Genomic DNA, 14,665 nt, shown 5'->3' on the forward strand with positions numbered 1-14,665 from the left:
TGTTATGCACAAACAATGAATCATGGAACACTACATCAAAAACTAATGATGTAATGTACGGTGACTAACATAACATAATAAAATAAAATAAAATAAAAAACAAAAAACCCCAAAAACATGCGCTACAGCATATGTCATCAGGAAAATGCAAGTTAAAACAAAAATGAGATACTACTACACACCTATTAGAATGGCCAAAATTCAGGACACTGACAACATCAAATGCAGATAAGGATGTGGAGCAACAGGAACTCTCATTCATTGCTGGTGGAAATGAAAATGGTACGGCCACTTTGTAAGATACTTGGGTGGGTTCTGACAAAACTAAATGTACTCTTACCATGTGATCCAGCAGTCACCTTCCTTGGTATTTACCCACATGCACTAAAAACTTATGTCCACACAAAAACCTGCACATGGATGTTTATAGCAGCTTTATACATAATTGCTAAAATATGGAAGTGACCAAGAGCCCTTCAGTAGGTGAATGGATAAATAATTTTTGGTACATCCAGACAATGGGATACAATTCAGCACTAAAATGAAATGAACTATCAGGCAATGAAAAGACATGGAAGAAACTTAGATGCATATTAGTAAGTGAAAGATGCCAATTTGAAAAGGTTACACAATGTATGATTCCAACTGTGTGATATTTTGAAAGGCAAAATTATGGAGACAGTAAAAGATCAGTGGTTTCCAGGGGTTGGGAAGAGGGAGGGATGAATAGGCAGAACACAGAAGATTTTTGGGGCAGTGAAAATACTTTGTATGATACTATTATGGTAGATACATGTCATTAGATGTTTGTCCAAATCCACAGAATGTGCAACACCTAGAGTGTACCCTAGTGTGAACTATGGAGTTTGGGTGATAATCATGTTTCAGCATGGGTGCATTATTTAAGTTTGTTTTCTCAACAAAAAAAATTTTTTAATGTTGGCATAATTCTGACTTTAATATTTTATTAAGCATGGGATCAAAACATTTCATGTGGTCAGAATTTCTTGGGGTAAAATGTCTGAGTCAAAGGTGGGGTCAACATGGAGAGATAGAAATGGCAAGACCAAATTGTCTTCTGGATGATACCTATGTAAATTAATCCTGTGATTGAGTTTTAAACGAATGTATTAGTTAGGTAATGCTGAAGTACCACATAAACCCCTAAATTTCAGTGACTTAACACTTAACATATATATTTTTGCCATGTAACAACGTCAAGTGGGTGTTCAGGTTTTGGGGGCAGCAGTCCTCCATGTGTTACTCCATAACCCAGATCTTTCATCATGTGCCTCATTATCCCTAAGAACCCTCACCCTCTGCATCCAGTCAGCAGAAGGGGGAGGTGCATGGAGAAATGCATGTAGAAGGTTTTCAAAGGCTTGTGTGGAATAGCACACATTCCTTCCACTCCTCTTCCATGGGCAAGAACCATGTCATGTGGCCACATCTAACTCAAGGGAGGCTGGGAAAGGTAGTCCAGCTTTGCGCCCAAAGAAGGGGAGAATGGATTTTAACAGACAACTGGAGTTCTCTGCAACGTGAATAACTGACTTGGAGTTATTGTGTTCCTTAAGCCTTGGGTGGTTATCTGAATGCCAAGCACCATGCTAAGACGTGGAAGAGAGAAGACAGCTGATTCAGCAGAGTCTTGGCTTGGGAGGGACCCATGGCCTAAGAGAAGGGGATACAATGTGGTATGAAGCACCTGCCATGTAAAGAGAGGAAAAAGGGGAAAGTGCTCTGAAAGTTTAGTGAATTATCCCAGATTGAGACACTGCCTGAAGATGGTAACATTTGGAGCTGCACATTCAAAGACAAACAAAGTTTGGTTGATGAAGTAAAATGGTGGTAGGAACTCTAGAAGCTTTGGTGTGATGGTAGGCGGCACGGAGCCAAGATGACAGGATGATGGGAGTGAGCACATGTGACACGCATATAGGAAACAGCACCTCCTCTAACGTGGTTACCACCAAGACGCCAGATGGACAGCGGTGGGAGGTACGGCTGGAATTGTCCCCAAGGTCACTCCTTAGTCATAGTTAGGCAGTCATTTCACTTGGATGTAATTAATGTTTGAAGAGTTCCTCGAGCCCTCATAGGACCTAGTCTCGTATGCTATTGGGTGAAGAAAAGAGTTTGAGGTGACTCCAAAAAAGTCTTCAGAGAAGTCACAATCCCACTCATCTTGGGATAGCCACTGTCCAGAGTCTATTTCAGATTTGTTTTGAACTTCAAAGAGTTTTGATCTCAAAACCAAAGAGTGATCTATATGTTATTCACCTACTAGGCTGGACTCACGTGTGATGTTGATATGTTTGCTCTTTGTATCAGTTCATTGTCATTGAGTTCTGCATGTTCGTGTATGTGAGAGATGAGCTGGATGTGTTTGAAGGGGAGCTGGAGAGCTATATCACCTCCGTGAACCAGACGGGAACCCTGACCCCAGTCATCCTGCAGGTGAAAGAGCTGATGAGCGTCACCAAAGGTACAACCATTCTGCCACCTTTGTTGGGAAAGTGTGGGAAACTGGGAGAAGGACTTATAATTAACTGGTGACAGGTACACACCTGGGATAATTATTGCTGTAGCATTGCTATTGTCTGCATGAGGTACCTGGTTTGGGAGAAAAGTGGGTTACAACTGATATATGCCTCCCTGGGTGACTAGAAGGCCAGTGGGGTCGGGATCTGGGCCATTTTGTTAAAACCAGTTTGGGGCTGAATTGAACATGCCCTGAGAATTCTCTCATTTTAAATAGCCTATTTTGTTTTGATGCCAGTGGAAACAACTAAAATCATCATCTCTTTTTCACTTGGGAAAAAATAAAACAGCAAGTCATGGCTTTTCTTTAGGGTTATATGGAAAAATTTTTTATGCTGTTCAAATTTAATTTCTGCTTAGTTCGGGCTGCTATAACAAATTGCCGTAGACTGGGTAGTAGAAACAACGAACACTTACTTATTTCCTAGTTCTGGAGACTGGGGAGTTCAAGGTGCCGGCAGATCTGGTGTCTGGTGAGAGCCTGCTTCCTGATTTCCAGACGGCCATCTCTTTGTATCCTCAGTGCTAGAGAGTAGGGAGAGGAAGCAGGATGTCTGTCTCCTGTCTCTTATAATGGCACTAATCCCAAAAGCCACATCTCTAAATACCATCATACTGGGGGTTAGGGTTTCGACATATGAATCTGTCCATAGCAGTCACTTTACCTTAAGATACCACCTTTCTTTGAAAACGACATTCTCATTCTGTGTCTGTTGCCCATGGAGTGGGGAGAGTTCTTCCCTCTTTCCTGCTGCGAAAAGCTGTGGACTAGATGTCAGGTAAACTCCGTGTCGTCAGACAAGTCAGGCCCTTCCTCTCTCTTGTTCTCAGCTTCCTCATCTTTAAATGAGGTCTTGGAACGGGGTGTGAAGTGGTTTCCAACAGCCTTTGTAGCACCAACATTTAATGGCCATAAATTACCAAATGGTCCATAAGTCATGAAACAGGTGTTGCAAATGATATTTTTACATAAGACTCATAATCTGGTAGAGTACTGCAACCAGAAGGAAATAGATCTCCTGTGAATTATTTGAGGGAAATTCTCTTTCATACATGTGACATGGAAAGTTACTTTTATGTGAGCACTGGGGCACCGGCTCCATACCAACATACTTTATTGTTGCCCTTGAACATTCGTATTCATCTCTGATGTAGATTTATGCTCAGCCCGACAAGTCCCTGAGTACAACTCTCAGCAAGCATAGTCTAATCTTTAAGTTCAATCATACTAATTTTAAGCCATAGTTTTGAAAGTTTACATTTCCCCCCTCTTCTAGGCAAGTTTTTAATGCCAACCTCAGTTACTTGCTCTGGGTGAACCGGAGTAAATATATCACTGTATTCACTTATGTTTTACCCCCTCTTCCATGTATTTCTCGCATATTTAGATATTTTGGGAATCAAAACATAAAATTTTCACTCCATCTTGATCTTTTTCAGCTTTAACACGGCTGCCCTCTGGCCAAGAGAGACTTTTAAGCTGTACATGCTTCATCTTTGGGAAGATAAAGGCATTAAATTAAAAGTGTGCAGTCAGTCATGCTCTTGCTACTGGCTGGTCTAAATCTGTGCTCACTCTGCTTGTGGCCAGACTCCTCCCATCCTTTCCTTCAGGCTCCCTGTGCCCCCAGGGGTGAGATTTATGTGGTTTACCTGCAGCCTTTGTGATGGTTGAGGTTTGGGATATAGTAATTGCCTAATCCTGGTGATGCTGGGACAGAGACACATAGAAAACTTGGAAGGATTGGAGATTGCTTTTCTTTTTCCTTCTTGTTAAGACAACTTTTGTGTTTTTTTTAAGATTTTATTTATTTGACAGAGACATAGCGAGAGAGGGAGCACAAGCAGGGGGAGTGGGAGAGGGAGAAGCAGGCTTCCCGCCAAGCAGGGAGCCCAATATGGGGCTCAATCCCAGGACCTTGGGACCATGACCTGAGCCGAAGGCAGACGTTTAATGACTGAGCCACACAGGCGCCCCTAAGACAACTTTTCAAAGATACAATTCACATACCTTAAAATTCATCCACTTAAAGAACAATTCAGTGGTTTTAGTATATTCTCAACAATCACCATCACCACAATCAAATTTGGAACATTTTCATCACTTTAAAAGAAATCATAATCATTTGCAGTCACTCCCCATTTCCCCGCAACATTCCCAGCCCTAGATTACCACTGTTTTCTGGCAGTATGGATTTGGCTTTTCTGGACTTCTTATATAAATGGAATCACACAATACGTGGTCTTTTTTGATTGGCTTCTCTCACATAGCAAATGTTTACAAAGTTCATCTGTGTCATAGCATGTGACTGAACTTCATTATTTTTTATTGCTGGAATTTATTCTGTTGTATGAATATACCACATTGTATTTATCCACTCATCAGTTGATGGAAATCTGGGTTGTTTCAACTTTCTGGTTATTATGAGTAATACCGCTATGAACATTCATCTCCAAGTTTTTCATATATTTTCATAGATCTTGGGTGTATACCTAGGAGTGGAATTCTGGATCATATGGTAACTATATTTAACCTTTCAAGGAATTGCCAGACTGTTTTCAAAAGCAACTGCATCACTGTGTATTCCCACCAGCAGTGTATCAGGGGTCCAGTTTCTCCATATCTTCACCAACACATGTTGGTATGTTTTTTGTTTTTTAATAATAGCTATTTAGTAAGTGTGAAATGGCAGATTATTGTGGTTTTGATTTTCATTTCCCTGATGTCTAATGATATTGAGAATCTTTTCATGTCCTTATTGGCCATTTGTACATCTTCTGTGAATAATGTCCATGGAGATTCTTTGCCTATTTTTAAATTATTATTGAGCTGTAAGAATTCTTTATATTACACATAAATCCCTCAAGAGAGATAATTTGTAAATATTTTCTCCCATTCTGTTGGTTGCTTTTTCACTTTTTTGATGGTGTCCTTTGAAACACAGATGTTTTTAACTTTGTTGGAATCCAGCATATTAATTTTTCTTTTATCACATGTGTGTATCTAAGAAAACATTGCCTAACTTGAGGTCACAAAGGTTTATTCTCATATTTCCTTCTGACACTTCTATAATTTTAGCTTTTACATTTAAATCTATGATCCCTTTCTGAGTTAATTTTTGTATATGCTGTGAGGTAAGGTTCTAACTTCATTGTTTTGCATGTGAATATCAGTTACCCCAGTGTTTTTTGTTGAAAAGCATATTCTTTCCCCATTGAATTGTCTTTTTCATCCTTGCTGAAAATACACTGATGATGAGGATTTACTTCTGGATTCTCAATTTATTACATTGATCTATTTATCTATCCTTATGGCAGTACCACACTATCTTCATTACCGTAGCTTTGTAGTAAATTGGAAATCAAGAAATGTGAGGCCTGCAATTTTCTTCTTCCTTTTCAAGATTATATTGTCTGTCCTAGGTCCCTTCATTTTCATATGAATTTTAGGATTAGCTTGTCAATTTATGCAAAAATGGCATTGGAATTTTGATAGGGATTGGGTTGAATTTTTAGATCAATTTAGGGAGTTTTGCCATGTTAACAAAGAACATCCTATACATGAACACAGCATGTCTTTCCATTAATCTAAATCTTTAATTTCTTTCAACAATCTTCTGTAGTTTTCAGTGTACGAGTTGCGTACTTCTTCCGTTTATTCTTAAGTATTTTATTCTTTTTTATACTAATGCAAACACAGTTGTTTTCTTCATTTTCAGATTGTTCATTGCCAGTGTCCAGAAATACAGTTAATTTTTATATATTTGTCTTGTATCCTGCAAGCTTGCTGAACTCATTTATTAATGAGTTTGAATCTTTTTTGTTTGTTTCTTTTTTGTTGTTGCTGTTCCTTAGAAATTTTTAAATATAAGAACATGTCACTGATGAACAGAGGTAGTTTTATTTCTTCCTTTGCAGCCTGGCTGCATTTTCTTGCCTAATTTCCCTGGCTAGACCCTCCAGTACAATGTTGGATAGAATTGGCAAGAGTGGACATTGATTTCCTTATTCCTGAGCTTAGGGGGAAAGCAATCAGTCTTTTGCTGTTAAGCATGATGTTAGCTATGGGTTTTTTGCAGATGCTTTTTATCAGGTTGAGGAAGTTGTCTTCTGTTTCTACACTATGGAGTGTTTTTAATTATGAAGAGGTGTTGGATTTTTTTAAAATGGTTTTTGTGGACCAACTGATAAACAGCTTGTCCAGAAGCTTTTATACGTACACATCATCCCCCTTCCCTGTTTCTCCCTCCCTTTCTCAGAAGCACACAGGATCACGTGAAAGCAGATTAGATACAACATATTAAAAACTTGCCAAAAGAGGGATGAAAGAATAGTCAAGACCTCTTGATTCCAGTTATTCTTACGCATGGTTGTTCTTTACTGGGGGTTGCAAATTAATCGTTTTACGAGGACGGAAGGTAACTACATGTGTATACGCCCTCATTTTCTCTACCTGTTACTCACTGTAAATGGAAAATCTTAATGTCCAAGGAGAGGCTTGTGCAAGAAGTAAAGTATAGCAAGGATGTGTGTGTCTGAAATGAGACAGAAATAGAAGCAAAACTTTTAATTACACAAGAAATATGTTAAAGGAAGTAAAATGTATTTGCCCAGCCCTTTCTGATGTGAGCATCCGCAGTTTGAAAACACTGTTCCTGGCTCATCTTCTCAGGCCTCTCCTGTGACTTCTTCTATTTCAGGAGTCTGGCTGGTGACCATCTTGTCCGCCTCCCTCACGTGTGTGAGCTATCTGTTCCACATACTGGCCTGTTACAGGTGAGAGGGCTCTGGGCATCATTGCTTTGTCTTCAGCCAGAATTTTCTAAAAATTCCTGAGTGGGGACAGCAGTGCCCAAATTGGAACCGTGAATGTATGTGCCATCCGGGAAGAGCCACATCTATTGGCTGTAAAACAGAAAACCCCGAACCCAAAAACTAATTGATTTGAGCTTCTACTATAAGCTTGACATTGTGCTTAGAATCTTTTGATTTCTAGGGGAGCCTGGGGATCTCAGTTGATTAAGGAGCCACCTCTTGGTTTTGGCCCAGGTCATGATCCCAGGGTCCTGGGACTGAGCCCCGCTCGGCGGGGAGTCTGCTTCTTTCCTTCTCCCTCTCCCTCTGCCCCTCCCCTGGCACGCATGCTCTCTCTTTCTCAAATAAATCAATATTTTTTAAAAAAGAATCTTTTGATTTTCACCACAACCCTGAGAGGCACTTTCATCTCTGTTTTTACAGCTGAGAAGGCTGAGACTTAACAAAATAACTCACCCACGCCATTAGCAGTTGGCCATGTCTTCTGCCCTGAGAGGCCTTTTGCTTCTTGTACACTCGGCATCTCTGTTAGGGGTCAGACCTGCCCTGCTCTCCAGGACTAACCACACTGGGTTCCCAGCAGGTGCATCCGGCTCTAGGAGTTATCAAAGGAGATTAGGTCAAGGGCACTGGGTGCATCAGTCTCTAGAAGAGCAGAGCGGGAGGAGGGGATGGACTTCAGTATGTAGTGAGCATTTCACTGCAGATAGCAGTTGAATTTTAGGTATCTGCCCTCCCTCCTCTGTCTGTCTGTCTCTCAATCTCTCTCTGTGTCTCTAACTCACATGCAGTCACAGGAGGCCCAGGGCCATCTCCTACCCCTCCGAAGCATCCTGCCTTTATACCCTCCCCATCTGGCTGCCCGAAGGGTGGGTCTCTTGCAGATGGCATCCAAATAAGGACTCTCCTGGTGCAAAGAGGCCCCAGCTCTCCATCACAGCCCTAGCTTGCTCCTTCTCTCTGCTTTCCTGTCCCTGGACCCTCTGGGTGGACTGGACACCACTGCTCTCCCCTGCCCCCCTTGATGTGGGGATATACCTGCTCCTTCCTTCAGTGGACTGCAAGTGCCTGGGAGATGATCAGTGAGACACTGGACCACAACCAGTAACAATCACCTTTTAGAGCTGGCTGCATTGACATGGGGGGAGGGCACAGGGAAGAGAAGGTGCCTGTGGCAGGGAGGCCTTATCCTTGTCCAGGCTGGCCCCTCCCTCCCATACCTGTCACTGAGGACCGATGATCCCTGCCCTGTCTGCTTTACAGGACCATGGAGCAAAGGAAAAAGTGGATAAGAAACCCCTACAACTGGACGGCACTAGCACTGTGCTAGTATTTTTATTTTTCTTAGAATTATTCCTATCTAGGGCACCTGGGTGGCTCAGTTGGTTAGGCGACTGCCTTCGGCTCAGGTCATGATCCTGGAGTCCCAGGATCGAGTCCCGCATCGGGCTCCCTGCTCTGCGGGGAGTCTGCTTCTCCCTCTGACCCTCCCCCCTCTCATGTGCTCTCTCTCTCATTCTCTCTGTCTCAAATAAATAAATGAGATCTTTAAAAAAAAAAAAAAGAATTATTCCTATCTATGTGCAGCCTCTTTAAAAAAAAAAGTTATAAAAATATTTAGTGTAAAGTCTTCCTCCCATTCAGGCCCCAATTTGTTGCCCCAGAGCTAAACATTATTCATTTTCCGTATCTTCCCAGAAATTGTCTGTGCCTCGTGCACACATATGTTGTTGGTGTGTTTGCATTCCTGGTAGCATATGCTCTATTCCAGTGCTGCCGAGCTGAAACAGTGAAAATCACAGGCGCAATTTTGAATTTCCTAATAGACACGAGTAAAAAGTTAAAAAAGGAGGTGAGAATAATTTAATAATATATTTAATTTAGCCCAACATAACCTCAAACCATCATTTCATCATATAATAAATATACAAGCTATCAATAGGATATTGACATTCTTTATTTCATACTAAGTCTTCCCCATTTAGTGGTCATAAAATTGCAAAACATCCTGAAAAATGCTGGAGATAGAATGTGGGGGAAAAAGCAAGACACATGTGAATGTGGACCATGAACATAACCATCGCTGACCTAATCTTTTGTGCAAAGGGCCAGGCCGAGACCAGCACGTGGGGAAGGCATGCAGAGGTTTGTGCAGGTGCTGGGAGCATGAGGGGCCGTGGTCCCTTTTTCAGTTTCATTTATGTTGCAATAAGGTGGATCTATCATTAAAAATGGTTTTCCATTATTACCTGTTTTGAAATATTATTACATAAGTAATACATATTCATCACAGAATAAGAAAATAGAGCAAATTGAAGAAAATAAAAGCCACAAGCAGAGTCTCAACTATCACATTCAGCCACCATCAAGACTAGGTAACTACATACTACTTTTTCAAACTATATTAAGATTTTTAAATCATCAGGGAAATGTATGACCATGTTAAGACCACAATGAGGCATCACCTCACATCTGTTTGAATGACTAGTACCCAAACCACAAGAAGTAACCAGTGTGGGCGAGGATGTGGAGAAAAAGAAACCTTCATGCACTGTTGCTGGGGATGTAAATTGTGCAGCCACTATGGAAAACAGTATGGAACTTCCTCAAAAAAGTAAAAATAGAACTATCCTATGATCCAGCAACTTCATTTCTGGGTATTTATGAGAAGAAAACAAAAACACTATTTCGAAAAAATGTTTGCACCCCCATGTTTATTGCCATGTTATTTACAATATTCAAGATATGAAAATAACCTACGAGTCCATTGATGGATGAAGGGGCAAAGAAGATGTGATACACACACACACACACACACACAGTGAAATACTATTCAGCCATAAAAACAAATGAAATCTTGCCATTTGCAGAACATGGATGGACCTTAAAAGATGTTATGCTTAGTGAAGTAAGTCCGACAGAGAAAGACAAATACTGTATGATCTCACTTATATGTGGAATCTAAAACAAAACAAAACAAAAAACAAGCTAACGGATACAAAGAACAGATTTGAGGTTGTCGGAGGCGGGTGTGGGTGAAGGGAGTCAAAAGGCATGAGCTTCCAGTTATAAAATAAATGTCATGGGGATGTAAATACAGCATGGTGACTCTCGCAATAGTACTGAACTGCATATTTAAAAATTGGGGAATATAGATCTTAAAAGCTCTCATTGCAAGAAAAAAAGCTTGTAACTGTGCAAGATGATGGATATTAACCAGACTCATAGTGGTGACCGTTTTGCAATATACATATATATCAAATCATTATGTTGTATGCCTGAAACTAATATAATGTTATGTGTCAATTACATCTCAATTTAAAAGTATTTTGAAAATATTTTTAAGGCTAATGAGAACCGTCCCACGAGCTGTGGTCAATATAGGGAAGCCGAGCCAGCCACCATCTCCCTCCACAGGCTTTTCTGTCTATATCTGTTGAGCTCTAAGTACATAAGGAGCCGTGGTTATGAACATTCCTGATTTCCCACTTTTTCTCTAGAAAGCACATGAAGAGGTTGTGGGCAGGAAATAAACACTTCCTCCCTTTGAAGTTCCATAATCCTTCCTCGGCAGAGAGTGTGGTAAGTCCTCTGAGGCCTCTCTCTGTTCTGAGACTAAGTGATTGGCTAAATCCTGCTCTCCTGCAGCTGGGACGGGGTAGCAGCCTGGGGGAGGAAGAGCCCTGGATGGGGAGTCCATAGGCCTCATTTCTAGTATGCTCTGTTGCTGGGTGACCCACCTGGCCCTTGGTTTCGTCATCTGTGAAATGATGACAATCATGACACCCACTTTGGTGTGTTGGTGGGTGAACCTCAGATGAGGCGGGGATGCTGGACCCATGTGTTAGAGGTGATCGGTGTTTTCTCCCCTCTGAGACCCCTTTTTCTTTTTAAATCCCAGGTGGCCATTGCAAGGTACTCTGGCTGGCAAATAGCCTACATTCTGTGGGGTAAGTGTCCTCACGTGACCTATTCAATTCAACACCCATTCCTTGGGCGCCCGCGGAGTCCTGGCTGTGCGTAGAGAGAAGAGAGGCAAGGCAAAGCAGCCCTTGTTCTCTCTCCTTCGGGAGGGAGGGAGAATCCCACACTCACATAGCTATCGTTACCTCCTGTCCTAAGCCCGTGGGCTAAAAATGCTAAAGGCAGTGGTGACAGAGAGGAGGAAGTGACTCTCCACACCCAGGGCAGGACACGAATGCTTTCTAGTGGGGCTGACGTTTGAATCGCATCTGGCAGGGCGAACAGAAGGCAGCAGGAGGATGGTCATGCCAGGCAGAAGAAACAGCACAAGCAAAAATGCCAGGACCTTTGGTGGGAGGAGGATAGAGGGGGGACCTCAGGGAGGGACATGTATGACCGGGTCATGAAGGGCCTCGAGTGACCCTGGGTTCCCTTGGCCCACAGGCTACCTCATCATCCACGTGGTGCAGAGCCTGTGTGGCATGCTGATCATGTACAGCCTGGTGCTGCCTGTCATCCACAACCAGGGCCTGGAGATGCTCCAAGGACTGGGCATCGGGACGTAAGTGCTGGGTGGGCTCCCTGTCACTGCCCGGGGCCTAGGAGCTGGCAGACCCTCAAAGCTGCTGTTCAAAATGCCCCTTCCCTGTTGAGATCTCACTAATTCCTGGACCCACACTCTCAGTTCTGACCCAGGGATGGGCCAAAAGAGCAACTCATCACAGTGGGAACCTTACAGTTGACAAAATGTTTCCATTCTTGCTGTTCAGTGGGGTGCTCACAGTTGTGTCTGTGGGGGATACACATGTGTCCATTTTATAGCTGGGAAGATTGAAGTGTGGGGAGGTGACGTGGGAGTCAGGGCAGTATAGTAGAAGGAGAAAGGAAATCTGAGCTTAGATTCTAGAGAAGATGTGTGACCTTGGGTAAATTGCTTCTCTGAGTCTCAGTTTACCCATATGGAAGATAAAAGTGAAGGCCGACATTACTGAGAATTCACTATGCATCTTTTCTCTTGAGAACCCTTGGAAGGTTGGGTCTCGTATTGAGGCCCGTTTTTCAGACAAGGAAACAGAGGCACTGAGGGCTCACCAATTTGTCCAAGGAGGGGAAGGGGCAGGGTTGGGAGCTAGCAATCTGAAGCCAAGGCCCCATTTAACTGCTGCCCACACGGCCGCTTGGGGGATGCAGACCCAGCATGTGGCCCTCTCTGAGAACTCCCTGCTCTGAGCTCCTTGGTTCCATCCTCCCCTAGAGCCACGTGGGAGGCTGGGCAGAGCCTGCCCGTCCACTCTCAGGGCCTTCATGAACTCTTGCTCCATGCTTTTCTTTGATTTCCATGCTGTTAAACACACAGCTCAGCTGCCACATATAATTAAATCCTGGAGTCCTGGTCTAGAGTCAAAAAACCTGACTGTGTGGCTTTGAGAAAGTCATCTGCCCTTCGTGAGCCTCCATTTTCTCATCAGACAGTGGGTGTGAGAATACTCTGGAGGCATAAAGCACAGAGCCAAAGCTACTGTTGTCCCAGCAGGCTGTCCCGTCTCTGTCCTCTCTGTCCCTGGGCATTGGAGAAGGGCTTGGACAAGGCCCCCTCAGGACCGTCTCTCCCTGTGTTTCAGCCTCACCCTATCCATCGTCCTGGGTCTCATGATCCTGCAGGTGTGGATCGCCGCCACCTTCTTCCTACAGCCAAAGATGAGCGCGGCTGACAGGCAGAAACCTTTGGCTCTCAACAACAGGTAAGGGTAACGAAGAGAATGGGGATTAGAGGCTTTGGCTTCAGCAGCCCCTCGTTCCTTCCTCTTCCCCCTTGGCAGGTTCCTGGGAGGACCGTACCCTCGCTGAGAGGGCGAGGGGCCGTGGTCTGGGAGTGGGCTCTGGAGCCGAACTGCCTGGGTCCAGATCCTGCCTCCACCCCTTATGGGCTGTGGGACCATATGTGACATTCCTGAACACCCACGAACTGCAGTTTCCTCATTTTACAAATAATTGCTCACCTCAGAGAGGTATTCGGAGCATAAAGTGTGTTAAAATATGAACTTAGAACAATAGTGCCTGGTCCGAGGTTTTCCTTTGTAGTTCACTCATTCAAAGCCCTTCACTCAGGGAGGAAACAACGCGGGCATTAAGGATACAGAGCTACCCCTACCTGACCTGCTTGCGGCAGCTCACGGTCCACAGGGGCCGGCAGACACATGGCGACAGTCAACTCCAGAGGGGGTGACAGCCTCACAAGAGCAAGGCGGGTAATGGAGAAAGAGGCAGGAATGGTTCATTCAGCTGCAGGTGGGACGTTTGAGCTGAGCTCGGTTGGCTGTCCTGCAGGTCTCGCTGAGGAGAGGGTGTGGTCGGCAGCCCTCAGGGCACAGATGGAGGCAGGCAGCCGAGAAAGGGCAAGACGTCTTGAGAGAACAGTGAGAATCCAATATGGTGGCCATGTAGTCGCCTTGGATGGTGAGGGGCAGGGAGGGGGCACAGAGTGACGGCCCCAGAAAGGCCCGTCTCAGGGATGGCCCAGAAGTCCAGGATGCCGAGTTTGGGCCTCATCCCACCCATAGGCAACAGGAAACCACACAATCCAGTGGTCATCTGGGAAGTTTCCTTTGGAGGACTTGGAGCAGTTCCAGCGGCGGGCAGGTCATTGTGACAACAGACAGTGGGAAAGCCACAGCCTCTGCTGTAACCACAAAGCCAGCTGTAGCCACATGAGATTTCTTGTCGTATAGGAAACCTCAAAACCCAGGGATCCCATGAAACATCACAGCCACCGCTGACAATCCCGCTGTGCTGGGTTCAGCACCTTCTGCACTGTATCTGAGCCAGTCCCATACCACTGCTGTGTGGCGGGGACCATCAAGGTCACAGGGCTAGGAGATGGGAGCTGCAGGATGGGGCCCGGAGCCAGCCTGCCTAGCCACCTCCTCCTCCTGAAAGGGTGCTGCCCCTCTGCCTGCTTCTGTTTGCAGGAAAGTGTTCCACAACTTCAACTACTTTCTGTTCTTCTACAACGTGCTGCTGGGCCTGGGCGCCTGTCTCTCCAGGCTGCTCATCAGCTGCATCCTGGGCACGTGGCTGATCGCACGCATCGACAGGACCATCATGCAGAATGGCTATGAGGGGGCGGACATGGGTGAGTGGCTGGTCCTTGGTGGCTGCACATTGAGTCAGGGATGGGGGGTGGCGGGGCTGGTCTGGCAGCTTTCTGGAAGCTGCTTGCCGGTCGGATACCAGAGGCCTGGACTTCACACTCCTCCTTCTGCTCAGAGCTCAGCTTCTCATGGAGGCTATAACGCTGAGCAGAAAAAAAACATTCAGCCTAATGGTCAGAAGACAATTCAGG

At 44.3% G+C, this 14,665-nt stretch overlaps 1 protein-coding gene across 3 annotated transcripts in view; it reads left to right on the top strand.

The window, feature by feature from the left end:
- LOC123849807 (stimulated by retinoic acid gene 6 protein-like) overlaps positions 1–14,665 on the top strand; it is a 62,764-nt gene that overhangs the window by 43,819 nt on the left and 4,280 nt on the right. For all 3 annotated transcript variants that reach the window (XM_045882730.3, XM_045882728.3, XM_045882729.3), the window contains 7 exons: positions 2,335–2,488; positions 7,245–7,320; positions 10,860–10,941; positions 11,261–11,309; positions 11,767–11,884; positions 12,945–13,064; positions 14,292–14,455. In XM_045882730.3, coding sequence (XP_045738686.1) covers positions 2,335–2,488; positions 7,245–7,320; positions 10,860–10,941; positions 11,261–11,309; positions 11,767–11,884; positions 12,945–13,064; positions 14,292–14,455 — 763 coding nt within the window. The remainder of the gene's footprint in view (positions 1–2,334; positions 2,489–7,244; positions 7,321–10,859; positions 10,942–11,260; positions 11,310–11,766; positions 11,885–12,944; positions 13,065–14,291; positions 14,456–14,665) is intronic.

This window comes from Mirounga angustirostris, unplaced genomic scaffold (genome assembly GCF_029215605.1).
Source record: "Mirounga angustirostris isolate CCGP_5_RB_7025 unplaced genomic scaffold, mMirAng1.0.hap1 SCAF_15, whole genome shotgun sequence".
Classification (NCBI taxonomy): domain Eukaryota; kingdom Metazoa; phylum Chordata; class Mammalia; order Carnivora; family Phocidae; genus Mirounga; species Mirounga angustirostris.